At 40.1% G+C, this 27,575-nt stretch overlaps 1 protein-coding gene across 6 annotated transcripts in view; it reads right to left on the reverse strand.

Annotated features, from left to right (window-relative positions):
* Window positions 1–27,575, reverse strand: part of ppp1r12a (protein phosphatase 1, regulatory subunit 12A) — a 55,040-nt gene that overhangs the window by 3,492 nt on the left and 23,973 nt on the right. The window contains exons 3-26 of one of the 6 annotated variants that reach the window (XM_044186694.1): window positions 24,084–24,202; window positions 20,230–20,389; window positions 19,375–19,519; window positions 19,217–19,291; window positions 18,898–18,989; window positions 18,535–18,692; window positions 18,212–18,333; window positions 15,656–15,880; window positions 15,057–15,148; window positions 14,618–14,731; window positions 13,592–13,744; window positions 12,304–12,459; window positions 11,475–11,648; window positions 9,792–9,882; window positions 9,146–9,328; window positions 8,869–9,037; window positions 7,236–7,357; window positions 6,992–7,057; window positions 4,391–4,407; window positions 4,166–4,283; window positions 3,448–3,552; window positions 3,303–3,350; window positions 2,140–2,190; window positions 381–633 (exon numbers count right to left, since the gene is read on the reverse strand). In XM_044186694.1, coding sequence (XP_044042629.1) covers window positions 496–633; window positions 2,140–2,190; window positions 3,303–3,350; window positions 3,448–3,552; window positions 4,166–4,283; window positions 4,391–4,407; window positions 6,992–7,057; window positions 7,236–7,357; window positions 8,869–9,037; window positions 9,146–9,328; window positions 9,792–9,882; window positions 11,475–11,648; window positions 12,304–12,459; window positions 13,592–13,744; window positions 14,618–14,731; window positions 15,057–15,148; window positions 15,656–15,880; window positions 18,212–18,333; window positions 18,535–18,692; window positions 18,898–18,989; window positions 19,217–19,291; window positions 19,375–19,519; window positions 20,230–20,389; window positions 24,084–24,202 — 2,893 coding nt within the window. In that variant the 3' untranslated portion in view covers window positions 381–495. Of the gene's footprint in view, window positions 1–380; window positions 634–2,139; window positions 2,191–3,051; window positions 3,086–3,302; window positions 3,351–3,447; window positions 3,553–4,165; window positions 4,284–4,390; window positions 4,408–6,991; window positions 7,058–7,235; window positions 7,358–8,868; window positions 9,038–9,145; window positions 9,329–9,791; window positions 9,883–11,474; window positions 11,649–12,303; window positions 12,460–13,591; window positions 13,745–14,617; window positions 14,732–15,056; window positions 15,149–15,655; window positions 15,881–18,211; window positions 18,334–18,534; window positions 18,693–18,897; window positions 18,990–19,216; window positions 19,292–19,374; window positions 19,520–20,229; window positions 20,390–24,083; window positions 24,203–27,575 lie in introns of all 6 variants that reach the window. The other 5 variants (XM_044186696.1, XM_044186695.1, XM_044186697.1 and 2 more) reach the window with 5 other exon arrangements.

Consider the following 27,575-nt stretch of genomic DNA (forward strand, 5'->3'; position numbering starts at 1 on the left):
AGAAGCCAGAACAAGCCAAACTGGACAACTGAGCTCCCTCTGATGGAAGCATCACTACTAAAAACTACAAAGAGGACACTTTCCTTTACAGTACTTCATAATCATTCAGCTTCAGAGTAAATTTAGATATCTCTACCTTAAATGATTCTCCACCCATTATAAATGTGTTAGTTTGACATATTTAGGATGTTTTCATAAGCTGAAAGGTGTGGAATCAATCAGTACTGTAAAAGGAGAGTGTCCTGTGGTAAAGACTAAAAAAAAAAAAGAAAAAAGAAGACACCCTCCCCAATATGAAAACCAAAAGCTCTGGGGAGGCAGAGGGGGGTGGAAAGGGGAGTTTATAAAACCAGTGATGGTTTGGGCGGCTGGGCACCTGCCTGTCTATGGGTGCGGGCAGAGCACGAATGGAGCATGAGAAGAATGGGGTTGGGAGGAAGGGGGAAGGTGAGGAAGAAGAATAGGAGAAGATGGCGGTGGACAGACGGACGTGGCTTAGAGGTCGACGGTGGGCAGCTGGCTGCAGGCGGACTGCGAGAGCTTTGCCAACACGCGGGCCAGGGCCCGGTTCTCAGCCTGCAGCCGCTCTTTAACCTGCCGCAGGGCCTGAACCTGCTTTACCTGGGGGAGGTTCTGCAGGGGGGGAAAACAACAACCACAACACAGGAGAACAGAGAGAGAGAGAAAGAGAGGGAGGAGGCAGAGAGGATGGAAAGACAGTGTGAGAGTGAAAGAACGGCAGAAGAGGAAAAGGAGGAAATGTGTTTCGAGAAACAAATTAGGAGAGAAAGGATTAACAGAGAAAAGGGGTTGAAAGAAAGAAAAAGGGAAAACAGAAAAGGAAGATTGTTAGAAAATGGGGACAGATTTTGGAAACTGAAGGAATGATTAAGAGCTTTCCGGGTTCAGCATGATGCTTGTAGATGACTTGTGGAAAAGTGACACTGATAAGATCAGCCAGCTATCTACGACCTAAAAATAAACACACTTTGTTATCACAGTGAACAACACTTGTTTACTAGAATTTAATCGATTTTTCTCCTCTCTCGTCCTTAAAATCAGTTTTCAAGAAAAGGAACATTTAATTGGCTGTCTCAATAGAAGAGCTTGAATGTTATGTCAACATAGATTACAACAGCTGACCTGAGATGTGGCCCGAACACAATAAGAGAAACACGTGCATATTTAGCAGTTATACATGGAGTCTAACATGGGGACAGAGGTGAGGTACCGTATTGGGCAGAATATAAAACTGTTTATTTCTGGAACTTACATTTGCGAGAGTGGATGTTGTGTTACATTCGAGGACTAGACATTTACATATTCACAACATTAGATAGACACTCAGGGCTTGTTTGTAGCATTAATGCTGCTAGTCTTGTGAGTTTCTTATAGTCAGTTTATTGTCTTTTAGTTAGGCCAGTTTAACTTGGGAAATACATTTCTTAGTTAAAATATTGTATTTGGCTACATTTGGCAACACCAAATGATGTATTTGATGACTGCAACAAGTATATTTTCTTTATCAAACTTATCACATTTGTCCTGTATAAATGGCTCCTTAGAAACAGACATGATGTACATAAAGAGTATTTCAAAGAAAATTTGATTTTCATTCAACAAGGGTCCTGTTTTAGTAGATTAGCCCATCATTCCTATTGGTAATACTAATATTGCACCCCAGATGTTAATTGCTGAGATCTGGGAAAGCTGCTAAAAAGACTTTGCTGACTTGTTTACCACCTGTCTGACTGCTAGCGTTTCATGCTCTGTCAGACTTTGTTGTAGTGACGTCAGCGTGTTCCCAGATCCTAGAAATTACTTTGTTGAGTACAATGTTATCATAATTGATAGAAGGAATGGCAAAACCATGAAAATAAGACCCAAGTTGTAATAAACCCATATTATCTTTGAAGCATCATGGCATTTGAGATGACTCACCACTCCTATTAAACTGAAAAAAGGGAGTGACCCAGATGTACATATAAAGGGACACTCATACACTGAAGTGACAGCTGGAACTCACAAGTACCACTTACACATTAGCTGTGATCCTGACTCCCTTACTGGAAATCCCGCCGTGTACATGAACAGAAAATATAATGCACTGTGTATATGTGTGACTGTGTGTAGTGGTACCTTAAGTTCCTCCTCCATCTCAGAAATCTTCCTTTCTAGAGCTCTTCTTTCCTATGGGGGTAGAGGAAAGCAGGTTAACTCAAGACTCACACATTTCATAGAGACAATTAGCAGCAAACACATTTTAGTGAAGGCTCTACACACACTGCAAAAAATAAGGTGTGGAAGAAGGTGAGGGTGTAGCGATAGCACACACTTGAACACACGCATGTCTTGTGAGGCGTCTGCAAGCAACAGCCAGTTCAGACTTACATATTCAGTGATGTATACATAATTTACATGTGAGGATATCTAAAGGCAGGAATGAGTCAAGAAATGGGGACATAGATGTTTAGATGTTGTGTTGGATGTTAAGTTAATGAAATGACTCATGGACACGGGGGTCAGAATGTCTTTTTTTAACAAAAAAAGAGGGGGGGGGGAAATGGACTTTCTTGTATTATAAAAGGTTGTGAGGACAAATGGCACATAGAGGATGGTCTTAAATGTGGCTTAAAAATAATGGATGAATTTTACAAATCCAGGGGTTTCATGGCTTCAGAGCTGCAGCTGAAGACACCAGCATTATTACAGAATGAGTGAAACAAACCATGAAAACACACACGCATGCAGAGGTTCTTTCAACAGCAATTTAACATTCTACAATTGTTCTACTTCCTGCATAAATTGAGATAAACACACTTTCTCACACACACACACACACACACACACACACAAATAACAAAATAAGCAGTCTTGAGAAAAGGTGACCACACGCTGCCTCAGATTCAAAAACAGATGAGACAGAAGGCGGAGGTGTTCTGGGTGGCGAGGTGGGAGGAAGTCCCTTTGACCCCGACTACAACGGCATGTGTGATACGACAGCCAGCAGCAGAGAGTAGACTGATACAAGAATTCAGGTTAAGATCATACCACCACCCAGATGATATTGGGGCCTGCTTGTTACCTTCAGACATAAACCCATTGGCAGTGTTACCAACATGTTTAAAGCAGGTTGGATTTATCAAAATAACTCACAAAAGGACTTCTGAGTTATACATTTAGTTTGAGATAAACTTGAGAGAAACAGAAGTTATACATCTTTTCTGTAAAGTTCATGGTGTTACTAAACAATGAAGGACCATTGTAATAGAGCTGGGTTATTAAACTAGTTCTGTCATTACCCTTTTCTCCATCTCAAGCTGTGATCGGTCAGCATAACGTTCCTGCCTCTGCAATGAGAAAAATAAAAAAAAGTTAGTAGACTCATCAGGAACCCTAATTAACTTATCAATACTGATCAGCCGAAGCAGTGTGAGCCCAGTGCACCTGTGTTGCCTTCTCTAGTTGTAGCTTCAAGTCTGCCAGCTCCAGGTCTGTGTCACGTAACTGGGCCTTCAACTTCTCGTTCTCAGCTAAGATCTGCTCGTAGAGCTGAAGGGAGGGACAAAACATCCAACAGTCAACAAGTGTAACAATTAAATCACCAAAGTGTTCTAAATATAAAAAAAATAATTTGCTTAAATATGGCCATTTTTCAATGAAGAGTGGTATAACCTAAAAATATCGAGTCTAACATATATTCCACATTTTGAAGATAGGAAACCCAAACTTCTCTCCATAGACTTGAGATCTATTTCTATCACTTGGTACTTTCTACTGTTTGGCCTGTACTTTTTTTGGATTGTGCAGTCAAATTATGGGGGTGATAATTAATTTGACTCAATGATTTGTTATTTAGGCCTACTCATGACTCTGGTATCATGGTCTTTTAAATGTATTCTTTAATATATCATGATGTTAAAAATCAGTTTTCTGTATACAAGAATCAAACTGCATCATTTGTCAGGAAATAAAACTGGGGATCTTTCAAAGTTCGCCTGGCAAACCTTTATCCCATTACCTGGAGTATGCATTTATTTACTTACATCAAAATTTTGGGACAAACTAATCATTAAAGACATATTTTACATGAAACACTGTATGATTAAATCCAGAATCAATTAAAGCTAAATATTTTATATAGAGTTTTATATACAGTACATGCCTTCTTATAGTCAGTGGTGTCATCTCTATCCAGTCGGCTTGAGTATGTCCTCCGACTCTCACCATAGCCACGGCTAAAAAGAGTGTCATTGCGATCTGAGATTGAAGTGCTCTCATTCCTACAACAGTAATAACAGGCGTTCATTTAAAATCTAATTGTTTAGCAACAGATAACAGAAAACACATAAAAGGATAAGGAGCATAATATGAAGGGGGTAAAACATACCTGGACAATCTGTCACTCTGTAAGAAAGCAAAAATAAAAGCGAATGTTAATGTCAATAAAGAGAAAAGCACTTAATGAAACTGAAAGCAGTCTCAGTCTCTCACACTTGTGCATAGTCAGGAAACAAAGTGTGAAGCGGAGACATTGAGGAAGAAGAGGAGACAGTCACATTGCTAAACGCTTCACAATAATAAAACCCGAATGCATCTAAAATGTGAATGAATTGTGGTATTATATATTGTAGCTATACAATAAAAGCTTTACAATATATTCTAGTAATAGTGGCTGCATTTTCTACCTTGCATCTTTTAGACCCACACAAATCAAATCCTTAACATAGGCAACATGCCAGCTCTGGTGTAAAAAACATTTAAGGATTAAGTGGAGTTTGAATTAACTGGTGATATTCCCCTGCGTGAGGCTGTGGTTGCGATGGGGATCTCAGGCCTCATCTTTTTTGAAGTAAAAAAAGACCTCACAAAAACTTCTCCAGAAGTAACTGTAATGTAAGGTATATATTTATGTATATTCCTATGTATTGGAAAAAGGATGCAGAAAAGATTCAGAGATTCCCAACCTGCAAATTTGTCTAAAGACAAAGGGACATAGGTGACTGCATCGATGCCTGTTCAAAACACTACAAATGTCTTATATTTGTGTCATGATTGTTTTTCGTGTTTGTACTTACATACAGCCTATAAGTGAAGCATACAGCCTGAGGTAGACGTTTATGCCCAGCTCAACCACAGTGTGGAGAACACTGTTAGCTCTGGCAAAATGTGGTATATCACACAAACAAAACAAAAAACTTTTTCCGTTTTGGTTTAAAAAAACAACAACAACAAAAAAAAAACCAAACACAAAAAACCCCACAGTTTTTTTGTTTTTCCGACTCGGTTACGAACGGAAAAATCAAAGAACGGAGCATACACGGTCTGGATGAGGTGGGTCATGTTGTTCATTTTAAACTAAACCTCCACTTTCAGAGCACCTGACCTTCACTCCTTTGCAATCAGCCTCTTACACACATTGCACTACATACAAATACATACACACTTATTCCTAAACAGCTGCCACGCCAGCCAGTGCCTCAAGGCCTACTGTGTCTCAAGGCCTGTTGTGCTTGTGCAGTGGCACAGCAGCAGCCCTGAGAATGGGGCCAGACATAAGATAGGGAGGTCAGCTTGGAGGGTCGGGCTTCCAGTTATTTTAAAATTGCAGTCAGCTTCCTGAGGCGGACAGAGGGCGGTGACAAAACAATGCTACAATCGGAGTCAAGAAGTCCTGAAGCCTTCAAGGAAAATGATAAACATAAGAGCTGAGCTGATCAGATGAACAGCAAGCTTGGTACATTCATTCAATGCATGACTGGAAATGTATTACACAGGCTAATTACAGCCACAATCTGATGCATCATGACTGATGAATAACAAAGCAATGATCTTGTTGTGTGTTGAGTTTTACAACTTGAGTCTTGATGATTTTATCTGACAAGTTTCAATATTTTCAAATGTAAACTCTTTAAGAGTATGTTAAAAAAAAATTCTACCAAACCTGCATTACTCAAATTTAGTTTTTAACATTTTGGTGCTTTTAATTGAGAGTGCCAGGCTGGAAAGGAAGAGACTCAAAAGCTTTTCCTGTACGCTTTTCCATCTTCATGCAGAGATAATTGCTTGTTTCCTATTTAGTACTCTGTTGCTGCTCCACCCAGCCTTTATACTGTTCTACTGTAAGTGATTGCTGGAAGCTGTGTATACCCTTCTCATCCCCCTGCTGATTGTACTCAAGTTAACAACTACTGTCTGCTCTCCATGTTATGCTGCAAAAGACACACCCATTCAAACAGGAAGTTCATCAAGCCAGTAATGTTTTCACAACACTGCCCTTTCTGCCCTATGCTGTGTCTTCCATGGGTAGTATGAAAGCATTTAATATGATTAGAAAGCTTATTTATAGTTTTTATTTTAATTTCAGGGACTGGAAGACTGATTAATCGATTTCTTTACATGTTAATCTTGCTTATCACTGGTTGAAATTCTCATTTGCAGTGACTTCATGTGCACAAAAGAGTACAAAAACAAAAAGCATACACTGAGGGTTGAATCTCATCTCCAAATTGGAAAAACTCTCATTCATGTGTGTGCTTTGACCCCAGTGACCCAGACTTCCTTCCCTTTGTATGTCCGCATGTTTTTAAAACCCACTGATCTATGGCTGAGACTACTTTTGGTTTGCAAGGTCACCCCAGCAACCACACAATCACCAGAAGATGGAAACAGTGAGAACAATAAAATTCAAAGGCTGTAGACGGTGAGGAGGAAAGATAAGTGGGAAGGGAGGAAATCATAGCTGTACAGGGCAGAGTAGTTAATATCAAAGACTAATGGACTTGCTTAGCCTTCACTACATGAGATGAGACATGAGGAAGGACCAGAATAGAGAATTAATGCAGAAGGGCAAGAATCAAACAGAAGTCACGCCACACAAGAAAAGCAATAGTACTAGCTTGGTTTTGGCTGTCAGGCTGGAGGGCCCCTGATTAAAAGTCAGTTTCATCTACTTTCTGCCCTGTGTGTGTGTGTGTGTGTGCTGAGTTACCTGTGGCTCTCCCTTGGTGCTGCCCTCCTCTGAGTCTGACTGCTGGTCAGGGTCATTTTCATCACCCTGGAATTAAAAAATAAAATAAAAAACATAGATAGGGGGGTTACACACGACTTGTGGCTCCCTCTATCCAAATGATCAAAGAGGAACACTCAGAGTTGTGCAAGTGTTAAACTCCTGTACATCAAGAAAATTGCTATGAATACTTATGATGGTGAAGTGATCTCTAAAAGTCTCTTACATCTTGGGTCCAGAAGGAGACCCCAGTGGAGCGTCTCTTCTCGCGGGGCCGCCTGCGATCCCGTATGGAGCGGGGCTGAGATTTGTCCTCTCCCTCCTTCTCCTCCTCCTTTTTGTCCATTTCTGTCCATCGAGAATAACGACATAAGGTTAACTACATATTGCTGCCACGATACCAAAATGATTATTATAACATCTGTTCCTTTTGTACATCTCTAAGTCATCTGCTTTTGACCTCTGGACAGTATTTCCCCAGAGCACAACCTGACCCTTATAATTTTGACATCAACAGTGAGCAAATGCAAGAATTTAATGTGAAAAATGGAAAGGTTCAGGTTAAACAAGGCAATGATATGACTTCATAGGCACAACAACAACTTGACTTGGCTCGAGTTCAGAGGGGAAAAAAAGAAAAGATACGGCTTTGGTCGTGGGAGTACAAAGCGCTCAGTGTTTCCTTCCTTCAGCTGAACTGACTAAAGCTGCCTTCTATTTTCCCAGGGATGGATTTATTCGTTAAGAGAAGAGCTGCGTAATTTAAAAGGAAAACCAGTCCCTTTCTGTGTCAGTGCCCCTAATTAGCATGTGGCAGTTTGCCCATGTGAATGTGGACCTGTGGAGACAGATACCAGCATCAGGTGGAATTTAGCAGTCATGCTATCCTATTGTATATGGCTTTATATCAGAGGGGAGAGCATTTAAGTTTTTTCAATTTCAATATCATGATAAACTAGCCAAAGTTGGCTTTTTAGCAGTGTTAGCACGGCTATTCCTGCGCACAAAAAAAGAGAACATCAAGACTGGACCAGATTTAAGTTTTAAAAATAAAACACGTCTCAAATAATCAAATTGTTCTTGACTGGAACGGGAGACAGGGGAATACATTTCTTCACACATACGCAATAATATCATCTATGTAGTCAACAGGGTTCAGAAACAGCTGGACATCAAGGCCAAAAAAATTTAAATAAAAGATTTTCAGGCAAGATTTCAGATAAAAACTTTCAGAAGTGCTTCAAACAACTGTAAGGCCGCATTCTGACTGACTCCAGTCATGTCTGGAAAAACCCCAGCTCTCTCATTCATTTGAATGGAGCCAGTCCGGCGACGCAGTGGGGGTGCCAACGCAGGAGGCTCCAGCAAATAAACGCAGGGTCATACGGCAAAAAAGTTGAACCAGGCTCACCTTTAGCTGCAACACGACGTCATCCGACAAGGTGCTGCATTGGCCAATCACATACATGCAAGCGCACATTCCTGGTAGATTATTTTGTAACATGAACTGCGTATCGCTACTATTATGACAAAAGGTTGTGTCTGAAAAGCCTTTAAACGCATTAATCTGTTGCTCCAACTGGACTTCCTGGATCGTATTTCATGATTCACTAGTACCTTTAACAACACACCTCTACCAACACAGCCCCCTGCGTTGTGTTAATGCGGGGCTGTTTTCAGTGTGGATGCCTGCTAAGGATGTCAAATCACCCTTTTTTCAGTACATAAAATTAAAGCCATAAATAAGAGCTGTGTCTCCATAAGACAAAAGTACGTTTGGGACATTTAAATGTTTTTAATTTACATTCAGTGTGGAAAAAAGCACTTTTAAGACCATGGGAATGGCACAAGTTACTGACCTTTTTCCGTATCTCTGGAGGAACGGCTATAGGAGGAGGTGATCCCCGTCAGACTGTTAGGCCTGTTGAGGGAGCTCGAACTGGAGGACAATGTGGTGCTAGAGTAGGATGGGGTGGAGGCAGTGCTGACTATGGAAATGCCGGAGGAGGAAGATGAAGGCCGGTAGCGCTGGTAGGGAGAGAGGGGGGTAGTCAAATATTCAAGGTGTAGATTTTAGTCAAGATGCAGTGACCTGTCTTAGGAAAGTTATTACAAAAGCTCAGAGCAGAAATTTACCTCTTCGAAGCTGCGGTACTTCGATCGGTAATCATCTTCCTTGGTCTCCATCTCCTTCTTCTCCTCCTGCTGCTTCTCCTTGTCCTGCTTCTCTTTCTCTTCCTTCTCCTCCTCCCAGGTCTTTGGGGTACGACTCCTGCCGATTGTTTTCTCAGCCTCTTGCAGGTCAGTCAGAGTCACGCCCTGGAAGCAGAGAGTAATATACCATCTCTAGAATTTGAATTCCTTGCATGGATTAAATTTTTTTTTTATTTTATAACCCGAATCTTATTATTTAGTCTAATTGGTAATTTACAATGTTGAATTTTTTGTCATAAATTTAGAAACTCATTGACACAGTACGGTTCAGTTTAAAGCTCAAATTCTGTCAGCTTGTAAAATGATCAGCTACTTGTACAAACCTAGATGTTAAGTGCTACCTGTGTACACAAGAAGCGCTGTTTCAACCAGGATATAACAACATATATTTAAACAGTCTATGACTATAAAACCATAACACAAACCAGGGGCACCTACAGGTCACCTTTTGTTTTGATGTGGGACTCCGGTGTTATTTTACTTGTTAGTACTTTGTAAAAATGGTGACTTTTTGGTGGGATGGATAAATTAATTGTCAACACATTAGAGGTGATACAGGTTAACTAACCTGGGTGGATCTCCTTGACTGTCGAGCCTGTCTGGAGCGAGCTTTCCTCTGGGACTCTGACTCCTCATCTCGCACTGGTGTCAGGTATGACCTGACATACACAAAAACAAACAAACACACACAATGTTAATTATTTGGCAATAAGAGCAAAAATACTAAGCTCTAGCATTAGATGACTGTTGGGATAGAGACATGTGTTTTTCAGTTAACACCTCATTCATAAATATGTCTGGTAATTGTCATCGTTGTGTATGGTAGTATGGTGCCTTAAGGTTACACGAAGTGGTTTGTGATGAGAAGGATGGCTGCTCTAATTTATGGACTAGCTGGGAAAGGGAGAAAATAATGCTTTCCCCTCACAATAAATACTGCAGAGCGAGGATATTAATCGTACAGCACCATCAGTGGAGCTGTCCAGTGGCCAAAACCTTCCAACAGTACGACTGCAGATATACTATACAGCTCCAGATGTACATTTGTGGAATGGTTTGAATGTGAAGCAGCTACCTATGTCAAAGAATCTTGGTAGCAGAGGATTTCCCGTAATGAAGAGATGAGGCAGGATATTCCTGGAAAAATGTTTCAATTTCCTAAGATAAAGCTTTAAAACAATCCTTAAACCTACTTTAAGTTACTATGGTAAAACAGGATTAAAATCGCTAACCTTTTGCTATAACAGTATCAGACTTAACAGGCAACACAGTTTGGGAAATAAAACAGTGAGCTATTCTAGCACTTTCTCTCAGTGTGGAGCTTGCCTCTGTTGGCCACACTGAACTATGAACTCATTCAGTGCTGAGTGGAGCCTTGGCCTTGAGGATAATGTGCAACTTCTGCCCACCTTCCTTATAAGGAAAAGTTGCTGGAGCAGTCCAGGCTCTGAAACAGCCCAGGCTCTGAAACAGCCCTGCCCCACTCCCACCATGACAGGTGGCTTATTTCAGCACTGCAACAGGAAGACATGCTCTTGACCCCACTCAAACACACACACGTGCAAAGACATGCTTTCTGTGACACACTCTCACATGCACCCTCACGCTCAGACAGACAAACTCTCTCTTCCCCTCCACACTGTGTACACAGATCACACACACACACACACACACCCCGTTCTCAAACAGAGGAAATGCATCCGGTTTACTGTTTGACTGATGGAAGCTTTTAAGGTTAATGCCAATATTTCTTGAAGCTGCTTACAATAAATGTTTTGTTCCAATATCCAAGCCATTTGAACTTGAAAATTTCATGATCATACATAAAAAATATAGTAAATAAATACAATAAGTAACACAAAATAACATTTTAAGTCTTTTCCCCAGAGATTTTAACTATAAAACGCCATGGGATGCTGAAAGTCTCCTCTAAACCCAAAATAGCAACAGCAATTAACATCTCCAACTAAAGAAAATCTAAACTACAAATTGTATGTAATCAAACAAAATGCATCAAATAAAAACATAAATTTAACTCTTTAACAAAATTTAACTGATCCAGATGAGATTAACCCATTGTCCCATTTTAATGCTACAGTGGTCATTATTACATAATTTAGATTCTTGACAGAGAAACTGTTCAATTACTGTACATAACTAAACAATGTGTGCATTTGTTTCATATTTTTAGAGATAAAATAATTAATTTACCTACAGAGTTCTGTAGGTAAAAGGTGTGTGTGTTTGTTACCTGCGTCTTTCAGAGCCAGTGACAGTGCCAGTGGTGCTAGTAGTGGTAGATATGGCGGTGGTGGTAGTGGTAGATGTGGTGGTCGTAGTAGAGCCAGTGTTTATAGTGGGGATGACTGCAGCAGACTCCTTCTCCTTCTCTTTTTCCCTCTCTGCACTCTCCTCTGACCAGTACCTGTTTACACACCAGCATTTTGTAAAGAAGCCTGTTTTTCCTAATTCAGTTTCAACTGCTTTTATTAGAAAACTGAAATTTGTGGTTGTAGAAGGCTTTTAAGTGCAGTCTGCTGGTAGCCATTTTGGAGGTCAGATATTGTAGCAGTCATATCCATATACAACACACCATAAAGTTTATCTCTATGCATTTTCTTCTGCTGCAGGCTGATCATGTCAGACTGATTTTATGTTATAAAAAATTATTAACTTGTTAGCTAGACATGTGTTTTACATGGTAGATTACTTCACTATTCATTGCATATTACCATTATTTACTTTGTAATATCAGCTCGCTGGTTTAGTAACTTGCTTAAAAGCTTAAAAAATCTTTTTGCTCAGGTCAATTGAGTGAACATTTCACAAGAAATGAGGTTTGGCGATTACACTGTTAGCATTCAACAATCTTTGTAATGGCTTTGTTAATAGCAGATACCTATTTAGTTAAAAGACGTATAAAACACCAGGAACATGTTTCAACTTTTCAGAAAAAGTGAAATAAACTCTCTGAGAAAAGCCACTGAGTTACAAAACTAGTGGAATATCTACAAGCTATGTATTACAGATGTACAGTATCACATTTTCAGGTCTGGCTGACACCAGTCCTGTTCATGTACCTGCTGGTGAGACTGGTGGAGCCAGTGCGGGTGGAGGAGCCCAGGCTGGAGAGCAAGCCGCGATGGCCTGTGGGCGAGGTAACAGATGAGGTGGTGGTGGTCGTGGAGGAGGTGGTCGAGGAACTCAAGTCCTCGTGTCTTCTGCCAAAAGAGCCGCTGGAGGACGAAATGTCAGACATAAACACAGCAGAGACACCAGTAAGGCAGAGCAGGATACAAATATAGCTATGTGATCACACCTATAATGTTGATCGCATCAAATTAGTTAGATGCTCTGATTATTAACTGAGATAATTAGTATTGATGGCTTGAGCTAAAATATTTTTGCATCATATTATCAACATTGTGACTGCATGAGATTAGGAGAAAAAAAATAAAAATAAGTGAGAAACTAAAGCTTGTTTTTTTATGTGATCAAAAAGAGGGGGAAACACTTTTTCTACACTGCACCTTCCCTTGTGTATTCTCTATGACAGGAGTGCCCTGTCTGCTCCGATGCATTTAAGCAATAAACATTGGGCAGGAGACATATCCTTTTCCTTTTTCTGAGGCCTATATCGTATCATTAGTTGCAGAGGTTTGAAACATCATTGCTCGACAGTCAGTCTGAATGCTGCATTTTGGGTTTCATGACAGCTCTGCATGTAATAAAAACAAAAACGTCAATTAAGTCTATGCCATATAGGCTTAATACATTAATAATGAAACCCTCTACAGGAAACTGTTGTGATATTACTGTTAATTTGAAAAGTAACTGTCTTTGTAAGACAACTGAATGGATCAATGTATTTTTTTTTTTTTTTTTTTTGCAAAGTCCATGGTTATTCCAGGAAGGGACTGCAGTTTAAATATTGCAGTTTCAGTGAAAATTAAGCTGAACATCCTTTCAATGATACTACTGCAGTGTCACAGTATTACACAATGACATCCATATTCAAGTTTTGCAGATGTCAAAAAAAAAACAACAACAAAAGAACAAAAAACCTACAACAAACTGAAATGCTCTGTCCAAGAAACAGTGTGACAAGTTTCTGCACTTACTGGGTGGGTTTGGAAAACATTTAAATCTTAACTTCATTGAAATATTTTGGACAAAGTGACAAAACAGGCTACATCCAGAGGCTAGTTCTGAATGTTAAAACAACCATTTCTTCCAATATTCATTTGGATATTAAAGGTAACCAGAGGAACACAAAACACATGGTAGGCACTTCAGCAGAGCAGAGACACGTGGTCAAAGAGGACAGGTGGGTGTAGAGATGGTGGTGCCCCTGTGAGGCTGGTGTACCTGCGGTAAATGCTGTAAGACTGGTAGTGGGAGGTGGGTGGCTGCCAGGGTTTAGTATTACAGGTGTTAGGGTCCAAGCTGGAGGTGGACGAAGACTTGGCTGGCACGTCCCGCGTGCTGCCACTCCGCCCTAGTGCTAGCGTATGGGACGTGCTGGCGTGTTGGCAGGCGGGTGGGCGAAAGAGGCATGTTAGCGGTGGAGGCGCACACACACACACACACACACATACACATATACAGTATAAGAAACATACATATTTAAGACTATTAAGCTTTGCACACTATTGGTACATTAATGTCATATGGGGCTAGTTGTTGACTGGACAACTAAAAGCAACAACAGACATTTTCATGAGTTAAATTGTGTTTTCATAGATTTCTGTTGATTGCAATCACCGTGTCCAGTCAGCACACAGTGACACATTCAAAAATCACATAATTTTTAACAAGACAACTTAATGAAGAAAGATGTGTTTCAAATTCGATTCAAGGATGTCTTGGCTGGTAACATTAGAATTCAGGAACTTGGAGAAATAGCTTTTACAACTTAAAAACTCAATTAAATTTTCCCATATGACATGCATGCAGCATAAGTCCATGCCTAGGTTTTGTGCCATGAAAAACCCTGGGAATTTGATTTATCTGTAATCAGACAGGTTTGGTAAAATGCTTGAGTAATGCATTGCAAACTCCATGGCAGAACAACCTGACAGGACAGGTACAGTCATGCAACACTCTGTGGCAGTAATAGAGAGAGGCATTGGGCTGATTTGCATGGTTTTCTCAGTAGCTGCTGCTGTGCATAGAAGCATGTACGTACATATCTCTGATGAAATAATCCATGCAAAATGTATAGAAGATTATTGATAAACAACTATCAATGCTGACTACACAGTGGTTTTAGTTCCACAGCTATACAAGTCAACCTCATATTGGATAAATACATCACATGAGATGGGACTGCGATCTGATGATTAGATGAGGAATGGAAGTTTGGCAGAGATTTATATCACAGCAGAGGCTAACCTGCGCTGGTAGCTGGGGGTTCGGTTAGAGGAGGCACTTCCTTCGCTGTTCTTCAGGTCGTCATCCCAGCGCCGCCGGGTGTATGAGCCACTACGTATCAGAGAAGTTGAGTCCCTGGGGAACCACAAGCTACAATTGTACCCCAGGCTTTCACAAACAGATATTGACATAGATACTAGATATGTGCTGATAAAAATTCTAGTCTTTCCTCATCAAACCTAATTCTACCCGCTATGAAATCTACCCTTTTCCTAGTAATTTTGAAGTCTACCAAATCCATTGCTGCACAACACAACAAGCTAACCAAAGGCAGTTTCTTAGGGCCACACACAACATGCAGAGCATTGAGGCCTTTTGCCTGCAACACACAGCAGTGGGCAGCAGGAGCCGCTCATGCCAATGCATCTTAGCATAGAGCCACTTGGTTCCAGGGCTTCACCTGTTTTCCTTCTCATCAATGTCTGAAGTACTGGCCAGTCTCCTGGGGATGGTGGGGGCCACATAGGCAAGCCGGGTCCCTTTATCCTTTTCCTGTAGACAGAGGAACAAACAGAACCCATGTTAGGGGCCATTTATGGAAGAGTTGTCAAACATCACAAACTTTATTTACTATTAAAAAAACATCTAAGATGGCATTTCAGTCCTAATTGAGCTCTTACAAAAGCACAGCAGTTCATGACTGCATCAAGCCTAAGTATAAATTATTTCTTCCTTTTCACACACACACACACACACACACACACACACACACACACAGTAGCCAGCTGGTAAATGAGAACTCCATAAAAGGAGCTCATTATATGGCTTAAAAAAAGGTTAAGACAGTGTCTACATTTTATATTTTTATATTCTATAGTTGTACAGTAAGTATATTGTAAAGCCCTGTCCTAACAATTGCAAAAAGATAAGAAGTAAGGACTGAATATCTTGGACTAACTGGGTATGTGAATATGTCTCAGGACATCCTGGTGACCCAGCGGTCTAAGAGACATACCACATAACTGAAAAAATAAAGGATCTGACTATATGACTGTTGACCTTCTCTTTGTCTTTATTGTCCAGGGAGGAGGTGAGGCGAGGGCTCGAGGCTGAGCGCATCACCCCAGTAGTGTCCTTCTCCTTCTGAGCCTCCTTGGTAGCTGTGATCTCCGCTAGCGCCCCGTAGCTGCCGGTCTTCCTCAAACCCAGCCTCCACGACGCTGGAGACTCATCCTTCCTATCGTCCTCTACTTTAGTTGAGACCTTTCCAGTAGGCTGAGTGGCCTGAGAGGGAGGAAGGGGCAGGGGTTTAGTGTACAAAGTTAATCATTTAAAAGTATACAGATGTTAAATTTGATTTTTAGTCACCAGAAGTCAATCGGGTCAAAACAGTGGTCAAAAATGGTTTGGATTAATCTCCAGGGGCTGTCATTTTTAAGTTTAAACGATGAGATCATTCAAGGACATTTTTAAAAGAAGGACATGCCAGTTAAGAAGTACGATCACATCCACTACTACTACTAGACTCTAAAAGTTATTCCAGAGTAAATGCTATTCTTAAAATATGATAATTATGTAACGCTCTTGTACAGTAGGTGGTGAAAGGGTAATTAAATCTGTTGGGATTTTAGGGTCCGATTAAAAGTTTTCAGGTCTGGCCACATATACATTTTTTTTTTTAAAACAAACTATCAAAAGATGACAAGCAGCTAAAAAAAAAAACAACAACAACAACAACAACAACAACAACAAAAAAAAAAACAAAAAAAACAACCACAAGCCACACAGACACACAGTGAAAGCATGATCAGGACAGTGCATTTGTTGATTACAAGTGAACACCACCATGTAGGGTTGATGAGTGAAAGTCAGCAATAGAGAGGTTCAATCAGCATCACCTGGATCAAGCCAGGGTGGTTAGGGGGGTGTTAAGTACTTTGTCAGTGCACAGGTGCATGTAGGATGAGAGAACAACTCTGGTGCACACCAATGCCTCACCATAGGTTTTTTGGGTACTAGAGAAATGCCAGTTTTGCGCAAGCCTTGACGCCACAATGCAGGACAGCCTGGCTCCGCCACAGGCATGAGGGGAGTAATACAATCAAACTAAAGCCAACCAAGACAAGAGCCCAGAATGAGAAAGAGAAAGAAAAAGAGAAAGAAAGAGGGATAAAAAAAAGAGAGCGAGGGAGAGAGATTGAGACAGAGAAAAAGCCAGAGTAAGACAGAAGCAGCAGCAAAAGAAACACACTTTATGGCAGGGACAGATTTTTTAAAGACCTAGTCACACCACACAATGCTTTCTGCCAAACCAGGGGGGACTATCATTATTGTTCTCAGTTGGAATAAGTGACAGATCCAACAAACATTTGGTAGTGTCAAAATAGGACATTGTTAATGTTTTGCTCACTCTTGTTAGACAGAAGACATTGTGATGTGTGAGCACTAGGCTTTAAAGAAGGATTGGAACAAGATCATTTAAAGAAAAGAAGCAGAAAAAGAGAAACAACATTCAGTAAGTCTTGGATAGGTGGCCACTGATTGCAGGACATGGACTAAAGCGTGCAAATTCAGAAAGATATAGAACACTGTAAAGGTACCCTCCTATTTAGGCCACATTCAGCAGTGTGAAATGATGATGCAGTCTGTAGGTGGTGCCTGATATCACAGACTTAATGGAATGAGCGTCACAGCTTTTATTAAGGGATCTAATTTTCAGTCCTTAATGTAACCCATTTCAACTCAGGCCACACAAAACACTTTAAAATACCTTTCCAGCAGTCAAACATGATGCCACATTAAGTATTTGTTTAAACCAGTGGACTGACTGAAGCAGGTATGCCCTTGGTAAAATTTACCAGGTTCAGTTTGGTAAAATGCTTGGCCTCATTTTGCCAGCAGAGGGCAGCAGACTCAAAAGTGGGAAAACACTACCATGGAACACTACCTAGTTTTATTCCTAACAACCAACCCAATCCACTGCTCTATACACTCTAGCCTCCTGGTATCCTAACAGTCATATAGTAAAACTGTTAACATTATCTAGAATTGGCCACCAATCATCCCCACTGTACAGCCCGTTGCCATGTTTGTTAAACGCCACAGAAAATTGGTCTTAACTGTCATTCTCAGGGCCTTTGTGACATTTGTTAGCTTTGTATGCTTATTGTGCTGCGACATGAAGAGCAAATCACAACCAGGAAAAACTATTTCTGTGATGGCCTGGCGTATGAACTGCAAACTCATTTATGTAAACCCCCAGTTTCTTCAGCCGGCTGTGAAATTAGGTTTGTGTTCAAGGAGGAGAAAAACTAAATAGATGAATCATTTTACGGATTTGTGTACATAATGAGGCACCAACATGTCTCAGTAGAACAAAGTTATATTGGCTTCATGGACCAGAGAAAGTGCAGTTACTACCTGAAGTGATTAGATGGTAGAATAGTGACATGATTGCATCATGGCTGTGCTGCAGCATTTAAATTCCTCCAAGGCCTTTTAAAACCAATCAACTGTTTGCTAATTTGAGTGAAATGTGTCCTTTTTGATTTTTTTTTTTGCCAGTACTGTGTCTGCGCAGGGTAGGATGAGAAATACTTGTCCACCTAGTCGTACCTTCTTTACTGGTGAAGTGGGGGTCGTCACCTGGTTGGTTGGGCTAGCTGGAGATGACATGGTGATGCTGGTTGGGGTGGGCGTTGTGCTGTTGCTCACCGATGCTGAAGGCTTGCTCTTGTCTGGAGGGGTTGACAGTGAAGAATATAAATGCATTATAGAAAATAAAGATTTTATTTGGTGACATTTGACCAGACACAAATTTGCCACATGTGGTAAAAAGGCACAGAGCTGACTGAATTAAATTGCATGTATCATATGTAGTAATTTAACTGACAACCTGATACCACACCAACAAGTCTAAAATAAGTCACACACAGTACCTGCTTCAGTCTCCGACTCTGAATCTTCATCGTCCTCTTCCTCACTGGAGCAGCTTGATTCATCCTTCTTCCCATCATCTTCTTCATCCACCTTCTCCGGTTCTAAAGTCTCAATGCGTGGGGCGCTCTTTTCTGGCTCCAGAAGCAGTGTTTCTTTGCTGCAACACACAAATTTCACACCATTAGTATGGAACTACAGCATCAATGTAGTACATTATTTTGAACTTCAAGAGAGTATACAAGTCAAAGATATAAAATTAAATATTCAAACCAAAAATAAAGTTTAGTTAGTTATGCCTGTGCTTTAAAAACTAATTCAGTGGATGGTTTCCATTGATAATTTTTCACCATCAAGCTATTTACCTCTTGAGTGGTTTCAGTGATTGGTTGTTATCCCCGGTGGTTGTCGTTTCAATCAAAGGAGATTTTTTAACATCTTTCTCCACACTCATCAGCTGGAATAAAGAAAACAAAAATCAGTAATTCTTACAGGGGAAAAGACAGCAAAGCACACAATCTTGGACACACAATGAATCTTGTAAAAATGAGATTCATGCATTTTTATTCAATCACAGGCTTCCACAATAAGAACTCATTCAAATGTATCCACTATTAAAACTGTTGCAGAAGTTGATTTGTGCAGATATGAGTCCTTATACAATTAGCAGCCACATCGACTAACCAGCTTTTGTTTCTTTTGTAGTTCTTCTAAGTATCCCAGAACATCTTCGTCTGCTACATCCAAAGCTGTCTGGCCCTGAAGGAAAGAAATAAAAGACATCTAAAATATGCATTGGACAGCACTTAATGACAGGACTCATGACAGTTCCAATTACTCACCATTTTATTAATGAGGTCCATGTCACATAGATTCTCCACCAATATCCTACATGCCTCCTCTTTGCCCCAGTGTGCTGCTGCATGTAGAGGAGTCCAGCCATCATAGTCCTTAATATTTACATCATACCCTGCTTGGATTAAAAGCCTGCACAATGAAAGAGTGGGGAGTGTGAGAGGAAGGGAAATAGTTTTCCTTAGAATTAATAAATCTGGTTCTCAGATTTGATTCTGTAAACTAATCTTTCATGGTGCTGCCAGGGTCCAGGCATTTAGAAGTGTGTCAGCATTGTAACCCCAGGTCAGATTTATGAGATACAGAGTCTACCCCCTAAACACATGGACACATAATCTGAAATTTTTGTCATCCCTAAGCAAGAGCAGGATGAGGTTGGCAAATTTTAAAACTGTAGTATTTCAGCCCATAATTCTGCCATGATGGAATAAACATCTCGATTCCTGTCTTGTATATGGTAGTCACGCTAAACATCAGAGATCTTAGAGCTATCTATGGCAGTAGAGTGTGCTGGCTGGCTTCCCAGACCAGATGGACAGGATGCTGCAGTTCCTTTCCTCGAGCCGTGTAGCCGTATTAACAGCCCACAGAGACAGTGTCAGGAACAACGCATTGACAAGATGCAGAGAACAAGATATGTTTGGCATTAGCAAAGAAAAAGTACGATGCTAGGCCTCACCACTGTCTTGACTATTAATATAATTTATATAATGTAACATACAGGAAAGGCTTTATGCAACAACAAGCAATAATTGAGTTGGTCAATACATTTTTGTCCCAACATGGAAAGACATCAAGTTTACACTCAGTCTACTACCTGTGAAATCAAGACCACTGCTTACTTTAAAACCTCGGCATATCCCTTCGCAGCAGCTACATGGAGTGACGTTCCTCCGGACTTGGCGTGCCGGACATCTTGGATCTGGCCACTGTTGAGCCACTGACGGGCGTCCCTCAGCATGACCCGCTCCTCCTCTTTCCGGGCTGCCTCGATATCCACCCTGGGTAAGTGACAGAGGAGACTGATACTGTCAAAGTGGCACCTAAGGATTACCTGTTACTTAGGAACAAGCTGCCAGCTGTAACACTGAACCCAGAGAATGGAGGAATGAGAATGGGGCACAATAACATCGAGGTATTTATAATAAGTTCTACTTGTCTTACATCTGGAGAAAGGTGTGTGAATGTTTGGAATCCATTACATTAGTTTGTGACTATGGATTATAGTAGCGAGAACAGAAAATATTTCAGTCCATAGCCATGAGATAAATCATAAGCATATTTAAACACTGCTATAATAATGCAACAATAATCATACCTATGATAAGTCTCTATACACAAGATTCAACCCATGCATCCCTGTACTTCTATTAATGTTATTCAGTGCATTTAAGGTTCTACAGAGGAAAAATATACATTACATTATTCTGGAAACCTCACTAAACACTAGAGGGCACTGTACAGCACTTGTTCTGCTTTTGTTCTACTCCCAAGGATACATCATCAAGCTTTTAAATCAATGAAAGAGGACATCTGTGTCTGCAAGTTTGGCTTTACACAGAGGTTGAGCCCATGCTAGCTGGAGAGGAGCAGGAGATGTGTTAAGCAAGAAGAGGACACTTGATTCCCTAACAGAGTCACTGAGACACCAGCCTTTTGCGCTTTAAAATTTTTGAAAATTGGTCTACAAGCATTAAATGTCAGTGGAAATCTTTTTACTTTCTAACACATGCACCACAGGCTTAAATTGAGCAGGGCAACAGAAATATTCTGGCTTGTTTAAAACTGGACATGTTGCTCATTAAGAGGTTTAGTGAACTGAGGTTGAAGAAAGTGAAACCAAATGGGAACAAGATGACTCAGTGTCTGGGTTTATGTTTGACTGCATTTAAGTTTCATTTTAAACATTTCAGACCAAATAACTTATCTATGTCTCACTATGGTTGACTGGTCAGTGAAGCAGTAACTTAGTAAAGCCTGTCATCTTTTTTTAAGGTTGCAAAAAGCTGAAACTAACTCTCAAGACAACTTAAGCCGAATAATGACATACTCTATGACAAGTGAGAAATGTAATCAAAATGTAAATCAAATACATGATTTACTTGCATCAGACAGACTTTCAGAAAACTGCACGTTACAAGAAATTTGATTTTAATATGTGATCCAGCACTGTTTGGTATCACACGTTGTTGTGGTGTATTCCATCAATACCTACACATGTTAAATTGATTATTTTCAACCAGCAACCTTAGGTTTTAGACATTAAAAGAACATACGGCGCCAGGTATGCGTAGTGTAACTCTATTTAAGTTGAGACACCCACTGAAATGCCACAATTCAAACTTGAGCTATCATCTAAATCCACCCCAACTTGACAAGTAAGAGAAAATGCAGTGCACATATGCTATGGTTGAGAATTTACCTAAACTGTAGTTTAGTTAATGTAGACAATGGGAGTTGGCCAGGTAAGGCAATGTCCCGTGATCTCTTGGGAAGTAGCCTATACTGTGCCTATAAAAAGCAGGGAGCCTAATGGCCTCTAAGTAGGACTACAGAACACGAGCCGAGTGGGAGAGTTGGCAGCAGTTCAAAGTTGAGTTTTTACAAGAGAACAGCACAGCACATCTTCTAACTGAGCATTGAGAAGATAAAGAGAAAAAAACCAATAGACCATAAAAGGACTTGCCTCCACCTTCACTTTACTGACAACATACATACAGTGTGTCTGGTAAAGCCAAAAATGAAATATTTACAGAAAAATACCATGAAGGAAGCACCAGGATCCTCAGAGGTACATATAGTTACTGACTTTTTAGAAAAGTGCAGTCACTTGACCCTGGACCTAGCGGTTATCCCTACCAAGGGGAAACCACGGCCACTTGCTAACAAGTTTAACCCCATGACTGGTATCTCTTTGAGAGGAGAAAAATCACATTACAAATATACAGAAGCATTACACAACAGCTAGTTGCATAATGCTGCCTGCTACCTCTAGCACAGAGAACTGAACTGTGGATTGTCTGCAGCTGCCCTGAGGCCAGGATCACTGCAAATTCACTCTTCAGTGGAGTTTTATCTCAAAAGCAGTTTTATGCAAGTCTGCATTAATGAATAAATAAGGCTCAAACTTGAATACATAATGTCTGCATAATGAAAATGTATTCAGTAGTTTGGCTCTATGAAGTCTATGAGCATGGTAAATGAAGATGCACATTTGGTTTGGCGTTAGTGATGGATCTTACAGGAGGCAGCGTGTGAAAGCTCAGAAACAGGCAGCGCATCAGGCATCGGCAAATCAAAGCTGACAGTTGCCGCTGGCAGGACGCTTGAGGTTCGGGTGGGTGCATGTCTCGCCGCCATTATATAACACGGTCTAGGAACGTAACATGCAAACAGCACTATGGGTGTAATTATCACTGAATGCCATGTGCTTTCAAACACTTGACTTAAAAAAGGACTGTCAAGAGATTGACAGCTTATAGACAGCTTTTTCTCAAGGTTGCTAGAGATACTAGACAGTTTACACTAATGCACAATACACTTAAAAACAGTTTAAGCTAATGCAGTGGAAACATTATGCAGAATATGACATGGAGACTGTGCATCTTCTGACCCTGTTGACAAGCTTATCATATAATTTCTAATGGGGCTGCTACTAGATGCATGTATCAACAAGGCTTACAAGGCTGATTGGCAGCCTGCGCAAGACCTGCATTTCACACCTTACTGTAAACTATCAATGAGCGCGGCTATAAATGTAGTATTTCTCTCTGCATGCAAACACATGTAGTAAAATGTGAGAATGTAAAGCTTGCTTAAAAAATGGCAACTGGTGCCACAGAGAAGGGAAAGCCAGCCAACCTTTATTAGTGAATATGAGCTGAGAAGCACCCCTCTGGCCCGGGGCCAGTTAACACGTCTGTGCGTGGCCTCTCACCATAGGGGAGGGCCTTTCATCATCTCAAGAATGCCCTGGCCAAAAATAGAAAGACTCGACTTTTCAGTTTTGAATCATCACATGAGTGCTCACAACACAGCTGGATCACTTTTGTATATTATGTAATTTTTCTTCAAGCAAGCAAGTGAAAAACAGCAGGTAACTGACACTCGATGAGAACTCAAGATTCTATTTGACAACATACTCATACATGCATGAAATACACATAGGGGCCCTACCAGCTATGCTGCCATTCACATGCTTAACACATCAGGATTGTTTCTAGATATGAATAAGCTTGATTGCATGGGAACACTTCTTCACAACATTATTATTCTCTCTTTTTATTATGTTGTGCATGCTTACAAATGATCTCAATAACTTTAATTTCAATCTTATATTCTGTTTTTAGGGTGACTTTGTATCTGTTCAGGGACTATAGTTGAAGATAGCCTCTTGGCTAACTAAAATAAAGCAGAGTGCACATAGTCATATGATATACATCAAATATTGGTATCAACAGAAAAATACAGCATTGGTCGGTCTCCAGTTCTTCTTCTTCCATTTTGCATTAACAATACATAGCCTTTTGGAAGAGGCTATATTAGCTACTGTATATTATCAGCAGTTAAATTCACTTGAGACACTTATACAGTGTAGTGCATTTTTATAAAGGCATTTTTGCATTGGGAGAGAGGGATGACTCAGTAGATCAACATGGACCAGATGGTAGGGTTCAAGATGTCTGTAATACTGTACCTTGTCTGTTGATCTCATTCTGCAGGAGCTCCTCCATTGCCTCCTCTTCAGCAATGTCCAGAGGTGTCTCACCTTCACTGTTCACAACTCCCACACTGGCACCCTGGCTGATGAGATACCTGTAACAGCACACACAAAAAGTTTAAGTTTGAGCCAAGAAGATATTTATATAAACATCCTTCTAAAATCTTCCAGAGCGGTATTATTCTGAAATTGTCTAGTTAATTTTTGTTTGAGGTCAAACTCTAGCCTTTGACGGGATTAAAAGGAAAGGAAGTGTAACTGTCACTAACTTTAACAGATAAGGAAACAGTTGAAGGACAGGAGCTGTGTAATGTTGCTTTTGGTTCAGTGCCAAAATTGGCTGACACTACACCACAGTCTGCATCTCCTGTTTTACCTGTCACATCTTCAGGACACCTCTAAGCCAAATTACATAGATTCACCAATTACACCGAATTAAATTAATTACAATAATTAAATACATAATTATCTGTTGCAAAATCTTGTTGCTGTTTTATTATTTGCTGATAAAAAAATCCCCTATAAGACATGCTTATATGAATATTCTTCAAAAACAAATATTGAGCCCAAAAAAACTAATTGAGGGAAAGGAACGTGTCCATAGTGACAGGGACATGCTCATAATGCAAAAGTCTTTTACTGGGATTCAACACACTATATGACAAAGCTAAATAACCATGGTACATGTTTAAAAAAGGAAGATGCTAATGGCATATGTGCTGAAAACTCAAGGCACCTAAGTCACAAAATGTGTTTAAATGGCAGAGGGTCTTCCTCAGGCTGTGCAAACAGAGTGAACATGCTACACCTAAATAAAGAAAAAAAGGAGGAGTCTGAGTAAGGAGTGGCACAAATTCAGACAGGTGTGTGTCATGGTTGTTTACTACTCTCCGGGATTTTACACTAATCTACTGCTCAGTTCGTCTTACAGTACATAACTGCAACTACAGATGCAATCGAAGCATTTATTGCTACCAATCCAATGCTCAGTAGTAGAGGACTCGTGCATCTAATGTCTTGTTTGGAGACCACCTGGTAGATGTCAAGTGGAGCTCACTTCAGCAAAAAGTTGTACCACTATTACATGAAGAGGCAGTTTCCACACATTTTATCTTATGTAAAATGTCTACTGTATCCCATACAGTGTTGTCATTATGGACTGATACTGGATTTTTGAGGCCAATACCGATATCAATATTTGGATTTTAAAAAATTAATAAATAAAAAAAAACAAACAACAACTATATATTGGCCTGTAATCATTTAAAAAAAAAATAAATAAACACAAAAACATTTTCCTAAGGATCCCTTAAATTTGGTTATTAATGAATTGTGACCAAGATATGTATTTAGCGGATCATTTTAAACTTTCTCCGGTGCCCAACTATGTAATGGTGACATGGTTTCCAAATTACCACAAACATATCTTTGGCATTTTTGTACTGCAGTTTCTTGTTACTTATTGACCTGAATAGAATAGTCAAACTGTAAGACAGAAATTGAAAATCTTATAAGATCCTAAAAACTAATGTTTGTCACAACCCAGTAGGGATGTCAGCATTTTCACACTGTGATTAGAACTCACTTCTCCTAATGGCCGGGCCTACAGTATAAAAAGTTTATTAATATGTCATCTGATAAAACCCGGACAGTTGTGAGTATTCTGTAAATCAAACAAGAATGCTGAGCATACCAGTAATGATTGTGATGGCCTTTATATTATATAGATAATGAAGATTTTTTGATTTGTTCCTTTTGAGGAGAGAATTTCTCATAATTGTCAGATTGAGGATTTAACCAAAACATTGCTTGGCATAAATCTTTATTTTCATAGATGGTTTAGTTAAAATTGAATGAATATTACAACTGTTAACAGTCTTTGCCTGCATGGCCCTTTACAGACTCTGAAAGCATAAAAGACCTGGAGTAATCCCATAAAACCCTCTATAAATAATAGCAGACAACAAAAATAAGCATTTAACACTGTTTCCAAGGCTACTTTGTGATTTAACCCTTATATCTTTGTCTCCCCCAGCAGAGATTCAAGACCTTTTTAAACCATTCAACATCTTGGCTTCTAATTAAAGCTGCGGAGAGTCTCAGGCCCTTCTCATTAGGCCGACACACCACTTGAAACAGGCTCAGGGCTTATGACCCCCAAATGGCAGCTGACTGACTGCAGTTACGTTTCAAAGTTTTATATCTTCTTGATTGGACTTTCTATTCTGTCTGTTTTGGGTCAGTTTTACTAGGTTTGATGGTTTTGTGGTCTGGAGTCCCACTGTGGGATTCTTAACCAACCCTATCATTAGATGGCTGTGGTGACACCAGGGGCTTAGAGATACAGTCCTGCTTTGGAGTTCCCGTTACTGTGAATGAGGATGCTGGGATTTAAATGGGTCTACTGAGAGCTCACCACCCACATCAGGTTGCTGAGTTTCTCTCTATGACATGATATCTCCATTAGTCACCCATATCAGACCAACCACTTGACCTTTTCATTCATTACGTGACAACAAAAAAAGTCTTGTTTTCTGTAATACTAGCCCAGTGCTGATGCTGTGTTCATGAGGCCTACTGAACAGACTTGCTGGGTCTAAGACGTTAACAACACTAAAACATCCAAAAAGTTATGTAGCTGTAATGAAGCAGCTAATATATAATTTGGGGGGTGGTCTGTTTGAAGGAAATTCTGAAAATTGTTTCTAAACACATTATAAATGTTAGAAATGTATTGCTTAAAACATGTTACAAAGACTGAACTATGTAATACTGAATTGTGGAGTTAGGCCGACCAACACTTTTGTGTTCAGGATTTTTTTGGGTGGGGCAGAAATCATGGCTCCATGACACACTGGAGCCACAGAGCATGGCCCCTCCACTAACACTATATAATAACTAGAGGGCATTAGCATCATCGCGAGTTACAGTCGTTACTGTTAGTTACAGCGTACAGTTTGCTAGCTAGCTATGCCTAACATCATTTTCATGTAAGCTAGCTAACGTTACTGCATGTAATCTTAATCCATCGGAAAATACACTGCTAATCCACAAAAGATGGGTAATATTTTATGTGCATCAACATAGCTATGGGAAGGAATTGTATGTAAATTGGGATGGCAATCATTGACCAAGGGAGACATGCCTTCCCGGGAGGGTGTAAAATTAGCTAACCAAAAGCAGTCGATTATTTTGCTTTGCAATGTAGAATTACGAATCTTCTAGCCACATTGGCGGGTAACATTAGTTTTTAATAGGCCAAGGTAAAAAAAAAAAAAGAGAAAAAAAAAAGACAGCACCAGAGCATCAGCCACAAAGTGAAAATATTAAATAAATTGAGAGCGAAAGACATGGAGAGAGAGAGTTTGATTTAACTTGGCCAAAGCAGGTTCAAAATTTGCATGCATGCATGTCATTTCAAAATTAAAGCTACTCCTCAGCTGTTATTATCCACCACAATCGAAAAGG

Source organism: Siniperca chuatsi, linkage group LG23, assembly GCF_020085105.1.
Source record: "Siniperca chuatsi isolate FFG_IHB_CAS linkage group LG23, ASM2008510v1, whole genome shotgun sequence".
Classification (NCBI taxonomy): Eukaryota; Metazoa; Chordata; class Actinopteri; order Centrarchiformes; family Sinipercidae; genus Siniperca; species Siniperca chuatsi.